We start from the raw sequence: 16,571 nt of genomic DNA on the forward strand, positions 1-16,571 counted from the left end.
ACGTGGATCTTGAAATTCCTGGAGTGAGCCAATAAAAAGGAGAAAGGATGTTTAAATGTATCACAAGGGAAAGCTATTGAGATGGTATCAAAACAATATAGAGTCTCCAGTATATTTTATGTGTCTAAATAACCACCAAGGGAGTCCCTAGTTTTCTCAGCTGTCTCATTCAATCCAAACTACTGTCTGAAAGCTATTCTAATATTTGGACTAACCATGAAATAATAGATTATGAAAGTGCAAAGTTCAAATGAGCATTATGGGAGTGCTGGCAAATTCACCTTACTTGTGATACCTCCACTGCACACCAGAATTTTTTAAGTCTTGGTCTAGAAAGAAGTGGGTCAAAGGAGAATGCGAGACACTGCTGGACCATGCCAAAGGAGATGACCTGATGATGATCTGGTGAGAGAGAATGGAGTGGGGAAGAATGCCATCCTATTATTTGCAGGAGAAAGTCAAGTGTGTCTGTAAGGAGGACTTCTTAATAGTTCTGTGTGAACGCTTTCTTTTCAGTATGAAAAATACCCTAGAAGCTCAAATGCCAACAGTCAAACTCAAAAGCTATATGACTTTCACAAACATAAGCTCCTGTTTGTCTTACCAGTGTGATACTCAACACCTGTCTTTATTTTTCAACTGTTGGAGTTGTAAAGTTTAGAAAATTTTATTCTCTATTCAAAAATTTAAATAAAGATCTCTTTGAAGGCACAAGAGTGAGTTCATATAACAAGAGTTTGTTTTTCCCATAAATCCTTTGTTTGATAATGGATGTACATATTGATGGAGGAAATGGGTGAAGAAACCCTGTAGTATTTTAACCTTGATAGCTAAGGCCTACAGCAAAAACAAGGACTAAGGAGGGAAGAGAAGAATCCTCTGAGGACATCTGGTGCAGCAAAGAGGAGGTAGATGAAAAGAACCAGAAGACAGACCTAAACCAAATTAGCTTTGGTTGTCTTGTGTTATTGTTCAATAAACATTTATGGTAATGGAGGGAGTCCTGCCGAGCAGTGGAAAAATTCACACTGCAACAGCATGTAGAAGTTTCAGTCAGCATGTTCAAATGTCCCTTGGTTAAGCTGTTACTCTATCTTAGGTCAATTGCACCTAGCACAGGCATGGAAAGGTTAGTCTTGGACAAAACACTTTGTTTAAGAGCCTCCTACACGACATGTGAGAGGAGAGGTTGCTTAAGAGTGTCCTGGGAGCTTAGAAACTGAAAAACTAGAAAAGGAGTTAAATACTCCTCTATGAGTTAGATGACTATATGAGCTCTTAATGATACAAGGTCAGTTAATAGAGCTGAAATAATACAAATTATTTGAAGCTCTTGGGTTTTGCCAAAATGACGTGCAGCAAGGAGTGGAGTGAAGCATAGCTGCTGGTGCAGCTATGGTGGAAGGTGTGGCAGCAGCGAGGAGAGGCTAATGGAGGCCCTGGGAGGAATGGAGGCAGCCAGTAGATGCAAATCCCACCACACCTCAGTCTGGGGCTCATCACCCAGCAAAACTAACTAACCTGATCTGTGCACTAGATACTCCTGCAGGGGTGGGAGGAAGAACAGCCAGCTCCCCAGCCAGCATATGGAGGGAGGAACGAGGGCTGTAAACTTCCATTAACTATAGGTTTACATTCAAAATGAAGTCCCGTGCACTACCGTATTTTGTCACCTTGTTAAAGATTTTTCCTTCTCTAAAATTTTGTTTGTTAAGCAAATTTTTTGTTATAGTAAGTAGAAAAAATCAGCTTATGGTGCTAAATCTACCCTAGGCTTGTAGGGAAGCTTGTAGGTGCATTAGGAGTGACTCCCTCAAACCAAATACCAACTTCTGTCGCTGCCAGCCACATCCCAAGAGAAGGGTTGTGCGCCGCTGGTTAGGGATATGTGTTACTGGTTGTTTTGGCTTGAGGCAGACATCCCAGTGACATTTCATTTAAAGAAGATGCAGAAAAGGAACTGAAATGAGAAATTTCCACTGTACCTCATTAACAGCAAGTCTCCTCCTCTTTGAATTAATTACTTCTAGCAAGTGTTCAAAATAAAAAGACGTTGGTGTCAGTTCATGAATAGTTTAAGTAGAACTGTGATGAGAGTGTTGCAATTTGTGTTCGGCATATAGCATTCAAAGGTTATCGATGCCTTCTGAGACATCATTAAAAAGTTAGTGCTGAGATTCATTTTCCCCTATACAGGCTCTAAGCCTCCAGAATCCGAAATCTCTGTTACCACAGGGTAGAAATTGGAGTTGATGCAATGAGTTGTCTAACTTGCAGCTACATTTTGAATGCCTGGTGAAGTAATTCTTCTAATTGAAGTGCCCTGTTTCCTTACACAGCCAAGGGAGCAGAGAGAGATGTCTCTGGAGTTAACTGAGATGTCTTATCTTGAGCAGACAGGATCTCCCTCTGTGCATACCTCTGTCTCTTGACTGTATAAGGAATTTTCTCACATACTTTAGGAAGATTGCTTCACCACGCATTTAAAATGTAGGCACAATTAAATGCTGTATTAAGCAGATGTGCTCCCACCCTGTGATTAAAGAGCATTTTTTTTCTAGCAGCAATAAGTACAGCTTCCACAGGGACACCTACACTTCATTCAGTTCTGAGGTAATAGATAACCAATCACAGTAAGACTTTTAGTATGTGTAGCAGATAATCCACTTACATAATTTATGCTATTTAACAATCTGTGGAGTCTTTATCTATAAACACAGAGACTTTTACATGATTTACAAAGCAAACATATGACCTGTTTTACAGTACCTGACTCTTGCCTGGAAAAATGTTTATCAAACTTTCTGAATTCTATGGCTGAGAGTTTGCAGAAATGGGTCTTTTGGAGACATGGACCCAAACGGGCATACATCACTCCTCTCAGTTATGGGATTCATAGACTAAACACATCTTCCTTTGGTGTTAAAAATGTCCAAATATTATCAGAGTCCCATTTTTGTGGAGTTTTGTTATTTTTTACATGGAGACTTCTGACTGCACCTTCCCAGTCTGTGGACAAATATTCACATACACGGTGACTTGCTAACACATGGCTGCTGTGTTTCTGTTTATCTTTCAGGTGTATTTTTTTTAAACATGGGATAATTCTTAGATGTTGTGTTTCCAAAGTCATTCCTGATTGCAGAGTCAATAATTCAGGCTTTTGCATCTGAAAGAATTTTAATGAGAAATTAATTATAATGGCTACTAAAGTTACTCAAAATCAACTTGTGGTTCCAAAGAAAAATTCTTCTCTCTGAGACAATAACAAAGCTTGACTTAGGCTCTTAAATTGTACTGCTGACAGAGGAGCTCTATAGAAATTTCCAGCATTTACAGACATATTTTATATTCCATATCTGAATAAAAAGACAACATTACCAACAGAATGGCAGTTTAAACATTAAAAAACATTACAAAGATCATGGTAACTTTTCGTTTCAGTACTCTAAAATTATTTTCTCTAGGGATTGTTGAGATACTCAATTTTGATAAGGAATAATTTTTGCTTTCTATCATATTTATACTGCTTTCTATATGACATGGATGACATTAGGTATAAGCATTGCATTGTAAAAAAATGCTAAAGTCCAAGTGAAGTAAAAAGCAACTGCAGTCAAACAAAATGCTTTACTTTATTGAAATGAAGTGTTCAGATATCAACATGAAATGACAGATTTGAAATGATTTGACATGTTTTCACTGAAAATTTCACTGAATTTGTGACATTATTGTGAAACATTTCCATTTCACTGAGGCTATATTTTGCATAGAAAACTAGTGAAGAACTGGTGATTGCATTTTTAAAAGTCCTGTTTTGAGCAGGAGCAAACAGGTGGCTTTTATTATCAGCAACAAACAACTTTTATCCTGCAGCACCGCTTTCCGAGGAAACAAGAACTGACCCACGAAATGTGAACATCATATTATTGTATTTAAGATTTAATTAACCAATTAATAATTTACTGATATTGCTCGTATCCGTAATCTTTGGTCTGTGTTTTATGGTAACATACAGGCTTCTGTTCAAACCAGTGGGTCCGTGATGTGCGTCTCCTGTGGGGGGGAGTCCTGTCTCACTTCTTGTCTGCCTGCAAGTGAGCAAGCTAGTCTGAAGCTGATTTTCCTGAAATATTTTCCGTGACATTCTTATTAATAAAGCCTGTACTCTTGTTAAATCTAAATGTCTGTAACTGTGCTAAATTTATAAAATCCACTCTCTCTTTCACTCTTTCTCTGACTCTTTGCCAGTTGAGGCTCTGCAGGTGCTAACAACATGCAGAAAACCAGGGCCTGCCTCTGGGAAGTGGGAACCGTTAGAAGACCAGCTGGAGGCATTAGGGAGAGTTTTAGTAGTTAAGCAGCAATTATTTTTTTTTAAATATTGATTATTCAGCTCTATACAAATGTACTGAAAAGAGAAATGAAAATTTAGGAATGGTTCTAAATCAAACTTTTAAAAAAGTTAATTCAAGATCAGCAAAAATGCCCTTCCTGAATGTATCTTTTAGCAAATTTAGTTGTTGCTTCTTTACCTACACCTCAACATGACACATAACCGTGCACAGATGCCCTAACTATGTATTTACTTTAGTTTTTAAAGGTAAAGGCAGAAAAAAGCTTATTGTAATCTTTCCAGAGGGTCAAATTGAAATGTGCAGAATTTACCTACTTTACATGCTGCTAATATCAAGTATTTCAAATTTTCTAATGATCATGTATTTACAGAGGAAGTATAAAATGATCAGAGTAAACTAAGAATGGAAAAGAAAAAAATCCAACAAAAAACAACACAGCTAGTCTTTATTCATTTGAAAATTGTAAGGGAAAAGGTGGAGAGCTATACACCTGAAAAATCATCTTTCCTTTGTGTGGATAACAGATTACCGAATAACAAAGCAAAATGAGACAATACTGCCAATAATGATAACCTCACCCTGCCACTATCTTTGAGCTTATACAGCTATAGCTTAAGCAACATGGGCCAGCTACTATGGAGTAAGATAAGAAGGAGACGTAAGTTACTAGTGTAAGTATTTAAATTGCATTAATTAAACTTACTGTGACACAAGAAGCTATTGATTCAGTCTATCCCTTCCCCTTCTTTATTTCACATATATGGCAAAATTAGTAAGCATTTTAGTAAGCACTCTAACACATATGTGCAAATATATGTATGAGACCTAAACAGAACCAAAGCTAAACCAAAGTTAACCAAAGAGTGGAGAGACACTGGGGTTCTCTATTAAAAACTCTCAATATATATGAGGTCGAACATGCATTTACAAAGGTGACTGTCTACTAATTATTAGAGACTGCTACGATCCTCTGCTACTTAATTGCATTGTTGCACCAGGGTTTTGCAAATTACTTAAACTCAGAAGGACATACTATTATTTTTACAGGTATAATAACTTCTGCTTTTGAATCACATACAGAATCAGGGATTTCCCTTCCACATCTTTGAATGAAACTGCAGTTGATTCAGATAACATTTTTATTTGGTTCAGGAAAACGGGAAACTGTTTCTCATTGCTCTTTGTGCGCCTAGAATCTAGCACAGTGAAACTGTAAGTGACAGCCTTCCTAAAACCAAACTCTCCCCTAGTTGAGATCCTATTATGCAGTAGATAGTTAGACAACGAAATGTTTGTGCCCAATGCAGGCTGGTTGCATGACTTCAGGGAATCTCTCTTTGCTGCTAGTTGTAGCCCAGGCAACAGTAAGTGTCAGAAACAGGCACCATAAGCACCAGCAACATGTCCTCACTTATAATCAAACAGCATCAGCGCTGCAAAACGAACAGGAAAAAAAAATGGTACCTTGGGTGTTCTGTCCCATGTGCTATGGTAAAAAACACAGGTGGATAAGCACACAAAACATATATGCTGGCAGATACTCTCTGGTTCTACCACCTAACTCAAAACAGGTATTATCCACAGTCTTGCCAGACATTATTCTGTAGCGCAAACTTCAAACTATAAGCCTCTCTCAACCTCATTAGTTATTAACGAAAGAAGATAGATGGTTTTACCAGGGAAGTTTCTTCCTTGATGATACATAGTAGGTTCCCTCTGACATGACTCCATGGACTGAGCACTGATGCCACTGAGATGCCTTTTGACAGTACATGAATGAGGATCACAGTATTATGGCAAGTGCAAAAGGAATGGAAATGCAGAAGATAAGCACCTTTCATTGGGGAGAACCTCAAATTCAACTGGCATAAACTTTCTGATTTTCTGGAGAAGGTCCACTTCAGAGGCAATCTGGTGACCATGAACAATGCAGACAGCTCTGAGAATGAACGTGCTTTTTCATTTCCACAGATGATAACACAGGGGTGGTACCAGGGGCTTGCAGAGCACTACACCAAGCACTGCTTAATCACTTCACTTTAAAGAACCTTTCTCTGTTCGTTACGAGGCATTTCTAGATCTACATTTGATCAAACACTATGCCATTTTGAAGCTCCTCAACAACTCCCAGCTTAGTAATTATCTTTTGTTTGCCAATTTTCCTTTCTTTACACAATGAAAATTATTCAGCATCGACTTGTTCCTACCCAATCTTGTGTCTTTGAGGTTAAACCAAGTTACATTATCGAAAAGGCTGCTCCAGTCCTTTACAAAGTTTAGTTCTAATGTATTTTATACTCACTTGCTTATTAATGCCAAGAGGAATTACTGCTAATAATTTTTGGTGTTATTTTCAACTTGAAAAAAAAAAGTAATCTTTAACTCTTGAGCAATTAATTGTAAAAGCAATGTAAAAGTACACGTGTTCCTATTTCACTTGTCCTCATTCTGCATTATTTTGTTACTTTTAGCTGCCATTTCTGGACTTCGACTGGATGTTCTGAACAACCAGACCTGACTGCTTACTCATGGAGCTCTGACCTCAGCCCTAATATAGAATTACAATGTCCTTTAGTAATAGTGTGAATAAAGGTTGAAATGTTAGGGATGGGTGGTAAGATAAGAAAGGAAGACAATGCGTTCTTGTTATTATTATTTTGCGGGATATCAGGCAAGTTAAGAGAAACACAGACAATAACTAGAATTGATAGCATCAAAAAACCCCACAAATCCATGTTTGCTCCTGTCAGAATAGAAAACTCCTTGGTGGAGAACTGATTCATGGTTGATTGAGACACATAGGAAAGAGGAAGTAGATCTATTACCCCAAACCAGTATTTTTAAATAGTTTAAATCTAAAATAATATATTAATGGTCCATTTAAAAACCAGCCCACCCTTTTTTCCTGACATTTTAAAAATAAGATTTAGAAGTTGCCCCTGCTGCTTGCCATCAAGCTTACCTTGTATAGTTGTAGTGTAAGGGTATATGAAATGCAAGAGCATCTGGTTCATTGACTTATTTGTTCATTTAATTAACTGGTTAAGAGTTAACTAGTATAACAGAAATAGAAACCAACAAAACAAGTGATAAATTCAACACAAAAACCAGAGTATAATACAGACAATGACAAATACCTAGACTTTAGCCTCTGATGAATGGGCCATTAAAGGACCAGCTGCAGCGGCCTCGAGGAGGGTCAAACTCAGCTTTGTAACTGACCATAAGGAGGGGAAAACATCATTATCAAGAGTATTATGGGATATTTGAGGGGGTTCATGGGACTTATGGGAAATTCAGAGTTATTACAGGATATCAGAGGGGTCTTGTGAGATTGTGTAAAATTTATTATGGGATGTTTAGGGAAAGGGTAAAGGGTGGGGAAGGGATCAGGGAGGAACAAGCACGGCAAAATGGAGAGGAGAAGGCAATCAAGGGGCTGGTCTTGCGTAAGCAGCGCTGGTCGGTATGCTTATGCCTGGGACGGAGACCCTGGAGCCTCCAGGTGCTTCTGACTGGGCTCCAGTGCCTGGACCAAAAGAATCCCCAGACCCTGGAGGTTGCTGGATTTAATGCCTCCTGTAACATCAACACAAGAAATAGAAAGACCCGCCTGATCTATTTTCATCATGACCCATATTCACCAGGACAGCCAGAATCCAAGCACTTGTTATGTCTGAGGTAAGTTTCTTGACCTTGAAGCTGTACCTACCAGAACACTGTTGTAAAAATCAGGAATAAAACAACAGATCAGTTACGGTGGCTATTATTTGCTCCAACATCTAGTAGAGAATACGTTTGGTAACACAGCAAAGGAATCTAATAAAACTTGGTTTTCCTTCAGGGAGACTGAAATGGTAGGGACCATGAGAAATATTTATAGAAATGGAAAATTTATGGAAAATATAAAAGATCCACTGATTTGGAATTGTTGCACTAAATCAGTATTGCTTTAATGTTTGCTATTACAAAGAATCAATGAAGTGTAATCAGGTGTATTATTGCAATTTAACTAGGGACAGAAATCAGATGCAACTATAAAAAACATTTCACCCTACAGATGTCTCTCACTGTCTCTATCTCAAATTAAAAAAAATCATGCTTTGGATTTAGGTTAAAAAAAATTAAAAAATATGAGAGGTCAGAATTTTTATTTCAGTGCATGAACTCTTTGGAAAACAAACGTCTAAGCTAGAATTTCTTAAATGACTGTAGGAGAGGATTGGCATTTCAAGAAATAGAAATAGTAGTTGTTAAAAAAAGTCTGGAAGAGTACCATCTGAAAATAATTTACGAAGGCAGTGAATATGTTGCCTAAAACATTATACTATCAAATATAAAATTATGCAATACATGTCCTGAAGGAAAAAATGCTTATTAGAAGGCTTATGAAGTCAGAGATCTATTGAGATATTTTTCCAGCAGTACTTCAGTAGGCCCTACCACCTTCATGATAACTTCTTAGCATTACTAAAGTATATTTCAAATTGACAAGAAAATCATTACATGCTTGGCTATTGTTCCTGCAAACCTTTCTAACATACTTAATATATTAATGCATTTACTCTTATATTTTGCAGAACAGAGATTTAGCAGTGATAGATTAGCTCAATGTAACACAGAAGTTTCTTAAGTGTTTGCCATATTTTGTATGAACAAGTAACATTTAATTATTAACGGCATTTGTCTTGCCTATACAAATCTACAGTTCAGCTAATTTTGGATGTACAGGTTTCAAATTAGATGAATAAAACACATTCTGACATGAGAATGAGCAAGGATCAAGTGAAGTTTTGGAAATATCAAAGGAACTGTCTTCCTAACTCATTTTTGTCTTGATTCTTTTGCTTTTGCATGCACACAAGAACTTTAGTATTTTTAGAAGAAATGCAGACATCCTCTGATTCCAACTGGGTATCTATATCAGTGAACCAAACTCATGAATTTTTAACTGTCATGGAAAGCAATACCCAGGTATCTCCATTTTGGATTCTTTACGGAAAAGATTCTGAATGTCAAAGTTCTGCGGAGTGATGCATTGCTATTAATCTTATGTTTCAGTATGTATTTATAACAGCTTTTTTTTGAAGAAACCTCTCTATAACTACTGGAAAGTATGTCTATTCAGGTGCAAAAGAAAAAAAAAGTTTCTTTGGGTCTATGCCATAACAGAACATTTTAAATTCTGATACTATCAAACTATAACAGCTACTCAAAATCATCTAATTAAAAATATAAAAAAAGAAGAGACCCTGTAGAACAAAAAAAGATAAGCAGCAATTTGTCTCAGTTAAAAGGATGTATTTCAGGCTATTATCTATCACATTACTACTACGAAATACGCTTAAATATTCTCCAGCACACTCACCTCTTTTTGACGGTACTTAATTGCCAGTTTCAATCTTGCAAGATCATTACCACTTTGTTCTTCTATCAAGCTATTATCATCTCTGTAATTAAGAATAATTTCCAATTCCCTGGAACTCCGTGTCTGATCCAGGAGATCTTTAGCAAATTGCTTGCATTGCCGTGACAGTTCCTCATACTCCGACTTAAATTCATTTTCGACTTTACTCAGCTCCTGCAGCTCCCAGCTCAGTTGGAAAGCAGTAAGGAAAGGATCCTCGCTGGACAAAGCAATCAACGATGGGCTCGCCAGAGCCTTGTAGATATTGAGTCTGGATCGAGAGTGGCGGAGGCTGTCCACGTCTGAACTCGAGACACATTCGACGCAGTTACAGCGGACCTCGTGTGGCCTGGGCACGGAGACCCCTTTCTGCACAAGGAGCTTTATAATTTCATAATTGTTGGTGTGGGCAGCCAGAATAATGGGTGTGATATCCGGTGTAAATTCTGAAAACTGCTTGTCCAGAAGCACTGGTGGCACCTGTGAAAAAAGGCAAAAACCCTTACAGGCCTCTTCTTTGAACAAGAGCTATACAAAATTAAGCTACGAATAGTTTACCAGGTAGGACACTTACTGATGGATCTCTGCTTCTGGCCAGAGTTGCAGGAAACACTTTAAATGTAACAATTCAATTAGCTAAGATAGCCTCTTTCCAGTTAATAGATTGCTATAAACAGAGTCTGATTTTTCATAAAACCTGTTTATACATAAACAGCCCATGGGCAACGATTCATTAGAGCAAATGATTAGATAAACAAGGAAGAGTCAGACACAAACGCTCCTGGCGGGTCCCCTGAAGTGCCAGCTGTGAGCAAGATGGAAATGCTTTCTCATCTCTCACTGGTTAATCTCAATTTTATAGGCAAGACAGAATCATGGAATAATTGTGATTCTCTGAAAGAAGCGGTGAACGGGACACACAGAAGTTAAGAGTTATAAGATAAAATGGTCGAGTAAATGAAAAAGAGAATGTATGTTTTCTTAAAGAGAAGGTAGGAAATATGACTGCGTAGACTAACAAAGATACCACTGCAAAGAGCTTAGTATCTTAAGGCTCAGTTCTACGTTCACATGCGCAAACACACATACTCTATAGGAAAATGGGGGAGTTGGTAGCACAGGGCCCCAAGAGGAAACACTAGAAGAGAATCTGCGAAGCCTCTTCTGGTGTGCATTTCTGTATTTTCAGTCTTTTGGTGTGTTTCTACAGTTTATCAGAAGACTGTAAGGTCTTTAATTTGAAGCTTGCTTCTTTATTTTACAATACCAGACTCTAAAGTCTTTCCCAGATGAAGACAGCTCATTAGACTAGGACAATGGAGCCAAATAAGTGCAATTAACCAATGTCAGTCAAAAAAAATTGCATTGGCAGCATCACTTATGGACTGCCTTTGGCCATAGCTCAATAACCAAGTACAAACTCAATCCACATCAGTGAGGTGTTTTGAGGGATGCTCCTTTAGGAGGAAGACAAAGGGAAAGCGTTTGACTAAAAGTTATCTGAAGGCTGGACAAATAGATGGCCACTGGAGGGAGGAAAAGATGTTTGACAGAAGTCTTATGAAAGCAGAATGACCTCGTTGCCAGGCGGAAAAAATGTAGATAGCTAAGAAGAGAAGTTAATAGAAGACAGGTAAAGCATGTGAGAACAGTGTAAAAATGAGCTGAAATAAGCTATGTTTAGAGCCTTGGGAGGGAAAGAAGTGGAGCAAAAAATTAAATGCACAGAATCAGTGGAAAAGAAAACTAGAATGAAATTAAGCTGAAAAGAAATCGTAGTCTGTGGATCTAAATCCATATATAAAATCCACTGATCATAGATTTTTTACTCTCTCTTTCTAATGAAGACATTGTGTATTTTGTACATTTTTCATCTGTTTTGTGTGTAAAACAACTCATGTTTGTTCAACGGGACTGTGTCCACATATAAGAGCTGCTATGTGTGTGGGCTGTACAACAGGGGCCTGAAGCATTAATTAGCTGAATGAGAGAATTACTTTGGGAGGTGGCCACTTATTCATGTAATATGGGGTGGAAAGTCAAGACTGGAGATCCAGCATTTAGGATTGTAATCACGCGTCCCTAGGGAAACAATCCCTGCCTGGCCATAGCGTATTTCTGACCTCAAGAAGCCGTGCCGGATTCTGAGAAGGTATGTGGAGTCAACTGGCGGAAATCCCTTTTCTCCCTTCCCACGCACTCAAACAGGCACGCTTGGCTTGGCACTGGGTAAGGCTGGCATGGAGTCCGTTTTAGAGCAGGGCTGTGGGATGCCTGAGGGAGCCCACCCACTCTCGCCACCCCACGCAGAGGGAGCGGTCGTCCTCACAGTCCTCCCCACGGGCCTATGGGAGATGCTTGCAACCAGGGGTTGTGAGCTGAGCAGCTCCTGAGAAAGTTCTCTTCTGTTTTCCTCTTCCTTATTCTGAGGTACAGACAGAAGTAATGCCTTCGTGTAGTGTGTGCAGGCATACAGAAACAGAGGGGTTTAAAATGACTCAGGAGGTAAGGAACGCAACTGAGAATATACCGAAGGTAGGTATGGCTGGGGTGGACACTAAGGTGGAAGAACAAGCAGGACTGCACTGTGCACAGTCTCAGCTGTGGTCAGGACGAGAAACACAACCTGGGCATATATTTTCTCAGAGGACTCTCTGGCTATGTGCACACTGCTCTGTCAGGTCTCTCCCAATGCTGGAAGCCCCCAGGGTACCTCTGGTCATCTGCCACCTCCAGGCTGAACACTGTGCAGAACCCTCCTGGGATGCCCACGTGCCCAGATCGCTTCATTATTCCTGCCCAGTGTGAACATACATGTTTTCCCACCTGTCTGTGATGTCCGTGGGGAAAAGGAGACCTGTTTCCAACCCCAAACATCACTGGTTATTGTAATCTTAGATTTATCTTCTCTTTTACCTATATATTATATAGAAAAAAAAAGAGGGCACGTGCATGCACACACACACTTTTCCTGCTCTCTACATTGCAACTGTGGTCAATGCTTTTGAGGCTAGAAAGAGATGGAAATGGCAGTAAAGGCTCAAACTTCGCATTAGTAGAAGTGAGCTTTTGGGCTGTCATAGGTCTGGAAAAGCTTTACAGGGAGGGATGTGCTGTGCTCTGACAGTGCCTGCCACAACTAGTGAGACTCTCCCTTAGCCCCCCGGTCAGGGTACCAGGGAGTAGAGGTGAGAGCTGGAAGGGCAGAAACCTCAAGAATACAAAGCTGCAACTTCAAACTCACCGACTGCTCAGACTATTCCTCTGTCACTTAGCATTTCATTATCTTTGTACTTTCTGACAGTACTAACCTAATATTTGCTTCAAGCCCTGCCACAACTGAAGGCTATCTTAACATGTCATTAACCACAATCTTCTCTGAAAAATTAACAGAGACACAAGCTTCAAACAACATGGCATTAGAATGATTGACTTGCACGAGGGGTCCATTAACTCAAAAGCTGCTTGTTTTTCTCAAAGCATATCAAAACCTTTCATCTTAAGGTAAGTCAGCTACAAGGCTAATGCACACATTTTGGAATTCATACCATCAGAATTTACCCAAATATAGAACCGGGTATTAAATCATTTCAGCCTCAACTTACAGAAACATTTAAACTTAAAGGCCAAACCCTAAGACTGCAACCTTAATTACATCATGAATTTAACCCCTGACCCTTTCTTCCTATTTTAAGATTTCCTACTCATTTAAATCAAAAATATACAGAATGCTAATGCAGCAAGGTCAAATCATTCCCTCATCTGCAGCATAATGAAGTACTTATCTTCTGAAGTTCTGAGTGCTCTCATGGCACTCAGAATCTTTCAGTATTTAACTGTTGACCCAGAGTACTTGCTCTAAAGTCACCAGATTTATGATGAATTTTACTTTCAAACTACTGAGAAATAATTCTCTCTAAAGAAGACAAAACAAATAACCAGCACACACTGATATCAGCCACATAATCTGCATCTTTCACAGAACACTCACAGAAAACACATGAATCTTCCTTAAATCCTCAGAGGATGGGAAGCTACTAGGTCTTACAGTCACTGACTGTGACCGTGACTTCCCAAGGCTCAGCAGTGGTGTAAACATACTACACGCTTTGGAGTTAATATGTCAAGTGTAAGGCTGCTTAAACTTATAAAGGTCAAATGATTTTTGCCTTCTTACTTGTGTTGAAATTTTTCTACTTCAACACTATTTGTAGGGCTGAGCAAGGCAGTCTGGTGATTGTGTATACTTGTACGCATATCTGTATGGGGATGAGTAGACAAAATGAAAACAAAATAGAAGAGAAGAGAAAAGCTCAAAGTCTGTATACTTCAGTGCCCAAGGACATGAGCTTTTTTGTCGCATTCCTTTTCCCTGCACTTACAGTAAAGTGGAATGAGTCAGTCTGACTTAGATATCTAACAACATTTTTAGATACCAAGTGGAACAGCCCTCTTCAATATGTGTTTAAGTTCTCTGTATGGTCTGCATGAAGAGAAGCCCCTTTTCTATGATAGAAAGAGAAATCTTGGCTAAATTTATGCCAGTCAGGTCTGAGACATTTTCTGTCCTTATGACATCAAGGTAGAGAGACTGATTGTGGATGATCTCTCAGATATCCAGGAAATAAGAAAAAGATTACAGTCAGTTTGGAAAAGGAGGAATGGAAACCCCAGGTGCATCCATTTCTCCATCTAGATTTCTCATAATGGCTCTCAATATTTTAACAGAAAGACTAAAAACTGCAATGCCTGTTTTTAAGTACTTTTTAAGTACAAGAGCTCAGAATCCAGGTAAACCAAGCTATTTCCTTGGACAAATGGATAACTTGCCTGTTCTAGTCTCTGTTTATTTATTTACAATTATTTTGCCTTTTGCTTGTAAAGGAGAGCAAATTCTGCAATGGCTGCAAGTAGTGAGGTGAATAAATTTCTGAGTCATGTCAATCATGACAGCATGATTGGAGGAAAAACTTAAAGCAAAGAAAAAAAGGATATAGGTCAGATAACAACATTAATACATATGTCATCTCATGCTGAGCCATATTATATAAGGAAATTAATGTTACAAAGGTGTATCATCAAGCTCATCAGTTGCTTCAGCACTATTGTTCTATAGCTGTCACCAGCAAAACATCTTGAAAATGCTGAACTCTACATTTCAGTACAGCCCACAGCCCACAGTCCAGGACTATGCATATACAGTTTTCTGATTTACATTTTCAAATTTGTTGAGTTCTTTGGTTTCATATTATTATATCAGCTGAAATACATCCTGATTATGATGACGGAAGTTGTTCCACCAGGAAGAATTCAAAAAATCCTTCTACCCCAACTCCTTTCACATGCACTGTCACTGATAAACTACCATATAGCTTGAATAACTTGAAGATATAACTTCCGGAAAACTTGAATTCAGTTATCACACCACTGAAGGGGTCTGTATACAGTCTATCCTGAAAGATGTGCTGAAACTATCCTCACAGGACTGCAAAAACTGCAGGTCTACAATGGTCAACCCAGATTTGGCCAAAAGTCCTTTTCTCCATCACAGGGTGCTCGCTGGCTTGTTTTTTGGCCGTTGAGCGCGTCAGGCAGGCAAGTGGATGGAAGTTGCATGGATGTTATACGTCACATGGAAGTTGTATGGATGTTTCTTACATAAACTATATTAAGACCTCCAATTAAAATGCTATTTGCTAGAAAAATAAGGCCATAAAACCTCCCTCTTGTGCTAAATTATAGGATGTGGTTCACAGCAAAATGAAAGGACTGACTAGCCAAAATGAAATCCTAACCACAAGCTGAGACTTTGTGGTGGGAAGGTTTCTTTGGGCTGCAGCTTTGAGATGGAAGCATCTTTTGTCAGATTCCAAATTATGTTATGAATGGAAAAAGTGGAGGATTCCTTGAGGGGAAGAAAATAAATCTGACTTAAGGCAATAACAGCTGGACAACTGGACCTCAAGACGTGGGTTTTGTTAACACTTCTGCCACTAACTCTAGGTTTCCTAGGAAGATCAACTCTTTCTGCGTCTTTTCCCAGTTGGGTACACCTTTTTGAGCAAAGGTTTTAGCAACCCAAGGTGTAATTCCAGTTATGAATTAATGCCAGGAAGATATAGCAAAAATAATAATTAAATAATCAGATATTTTTGCGTGAACATTTTTAAACAAAAGATTCAGGATTATTTTTTTATTTATTTGGAAACCTTACTTTATTCCACAATTTGCCTATAATTTAACAATAAGAAGGACTAATCCCCCAGCATTTTTTTTCGGATTAAATTATTGTGATTATACTATTTTATTATGACAATTCTATTAATTTTATAAAAAGTCCCTAATATTTTCTTACAAAATTATTATATTTCAATGCAGCCAAGAAAGGTGTATAACAGAGAGAAGCTTTGACAAGCAACTGAGAACAGGTATCTAATTTTAGATAGCTAAAGATGGGTAAGGTAAACACTCCCCTTAGCATACAGATCAACAAAATTTATTCAGCAGACACAAGCCGTATGCTGAACCAGCTCAAAATGTGACGGCCGTGCTACCTCATGCTAATACTAACCCACAGCCCACTGCAGCTCACGCCTCCTAACCTACACTGCTGGGATACAAGATGGCTGTTTTTCAAAAGTACTGGATTCGTTGTTCCGGCCAATTTTCCGGGGTTTGTGAGAAGAAGGTATGAACAGTTAATGCTGAGTGTGTTACCCTTAGGAGTCTGTTTTTTGTCCATCTCCTATTGGCAGGGCAGGGAGCTGCCATTTTTGCCTCCTTGCAAGAAGCCCTTCTCAGCATAC

At 38.7% G+C, this 16,571-nt stretch overlaps 1 protein-coding gene across 1 annotated transcript in view; it reads right to left on the bottom strand.

Moving 5' to 3' along the window:
- Nucleotides 1–16,571, bottom strand: part of TRPC4 (transient receptor potential cation channel subfamily C member 4) — a 161,685-nt gene that overhangs the window by 67,762 nt on the left and 77,352 nt on the right. The window contains exon 3 of the mRNA XM_063333196.1: nt 9,727–10,245. Within this exon, the coding sequence (XP_063189266.1) occupies nt 9,727–10,245 (519 nt within the window). The remainder of the gene's footprint in view (nt 1–9,726; nt 10,246–16,571) is intronic.

Source organism: Chroicocephalus ridibundus, chromosome 1 (assembly GCF_963924245.1).
Source record: "Chroicocephalus ridibundus chromosome 1, bChrRid1.1, whole genome shotgun sequence".
Classification (NCBI taxonomy): domain Eukaryota; kingdom Metazoa; phylum Chordata; class Aves; order Charadriiformes; family Laridae; genus Chroicocephalus; species Chroicocephalus ridibundus.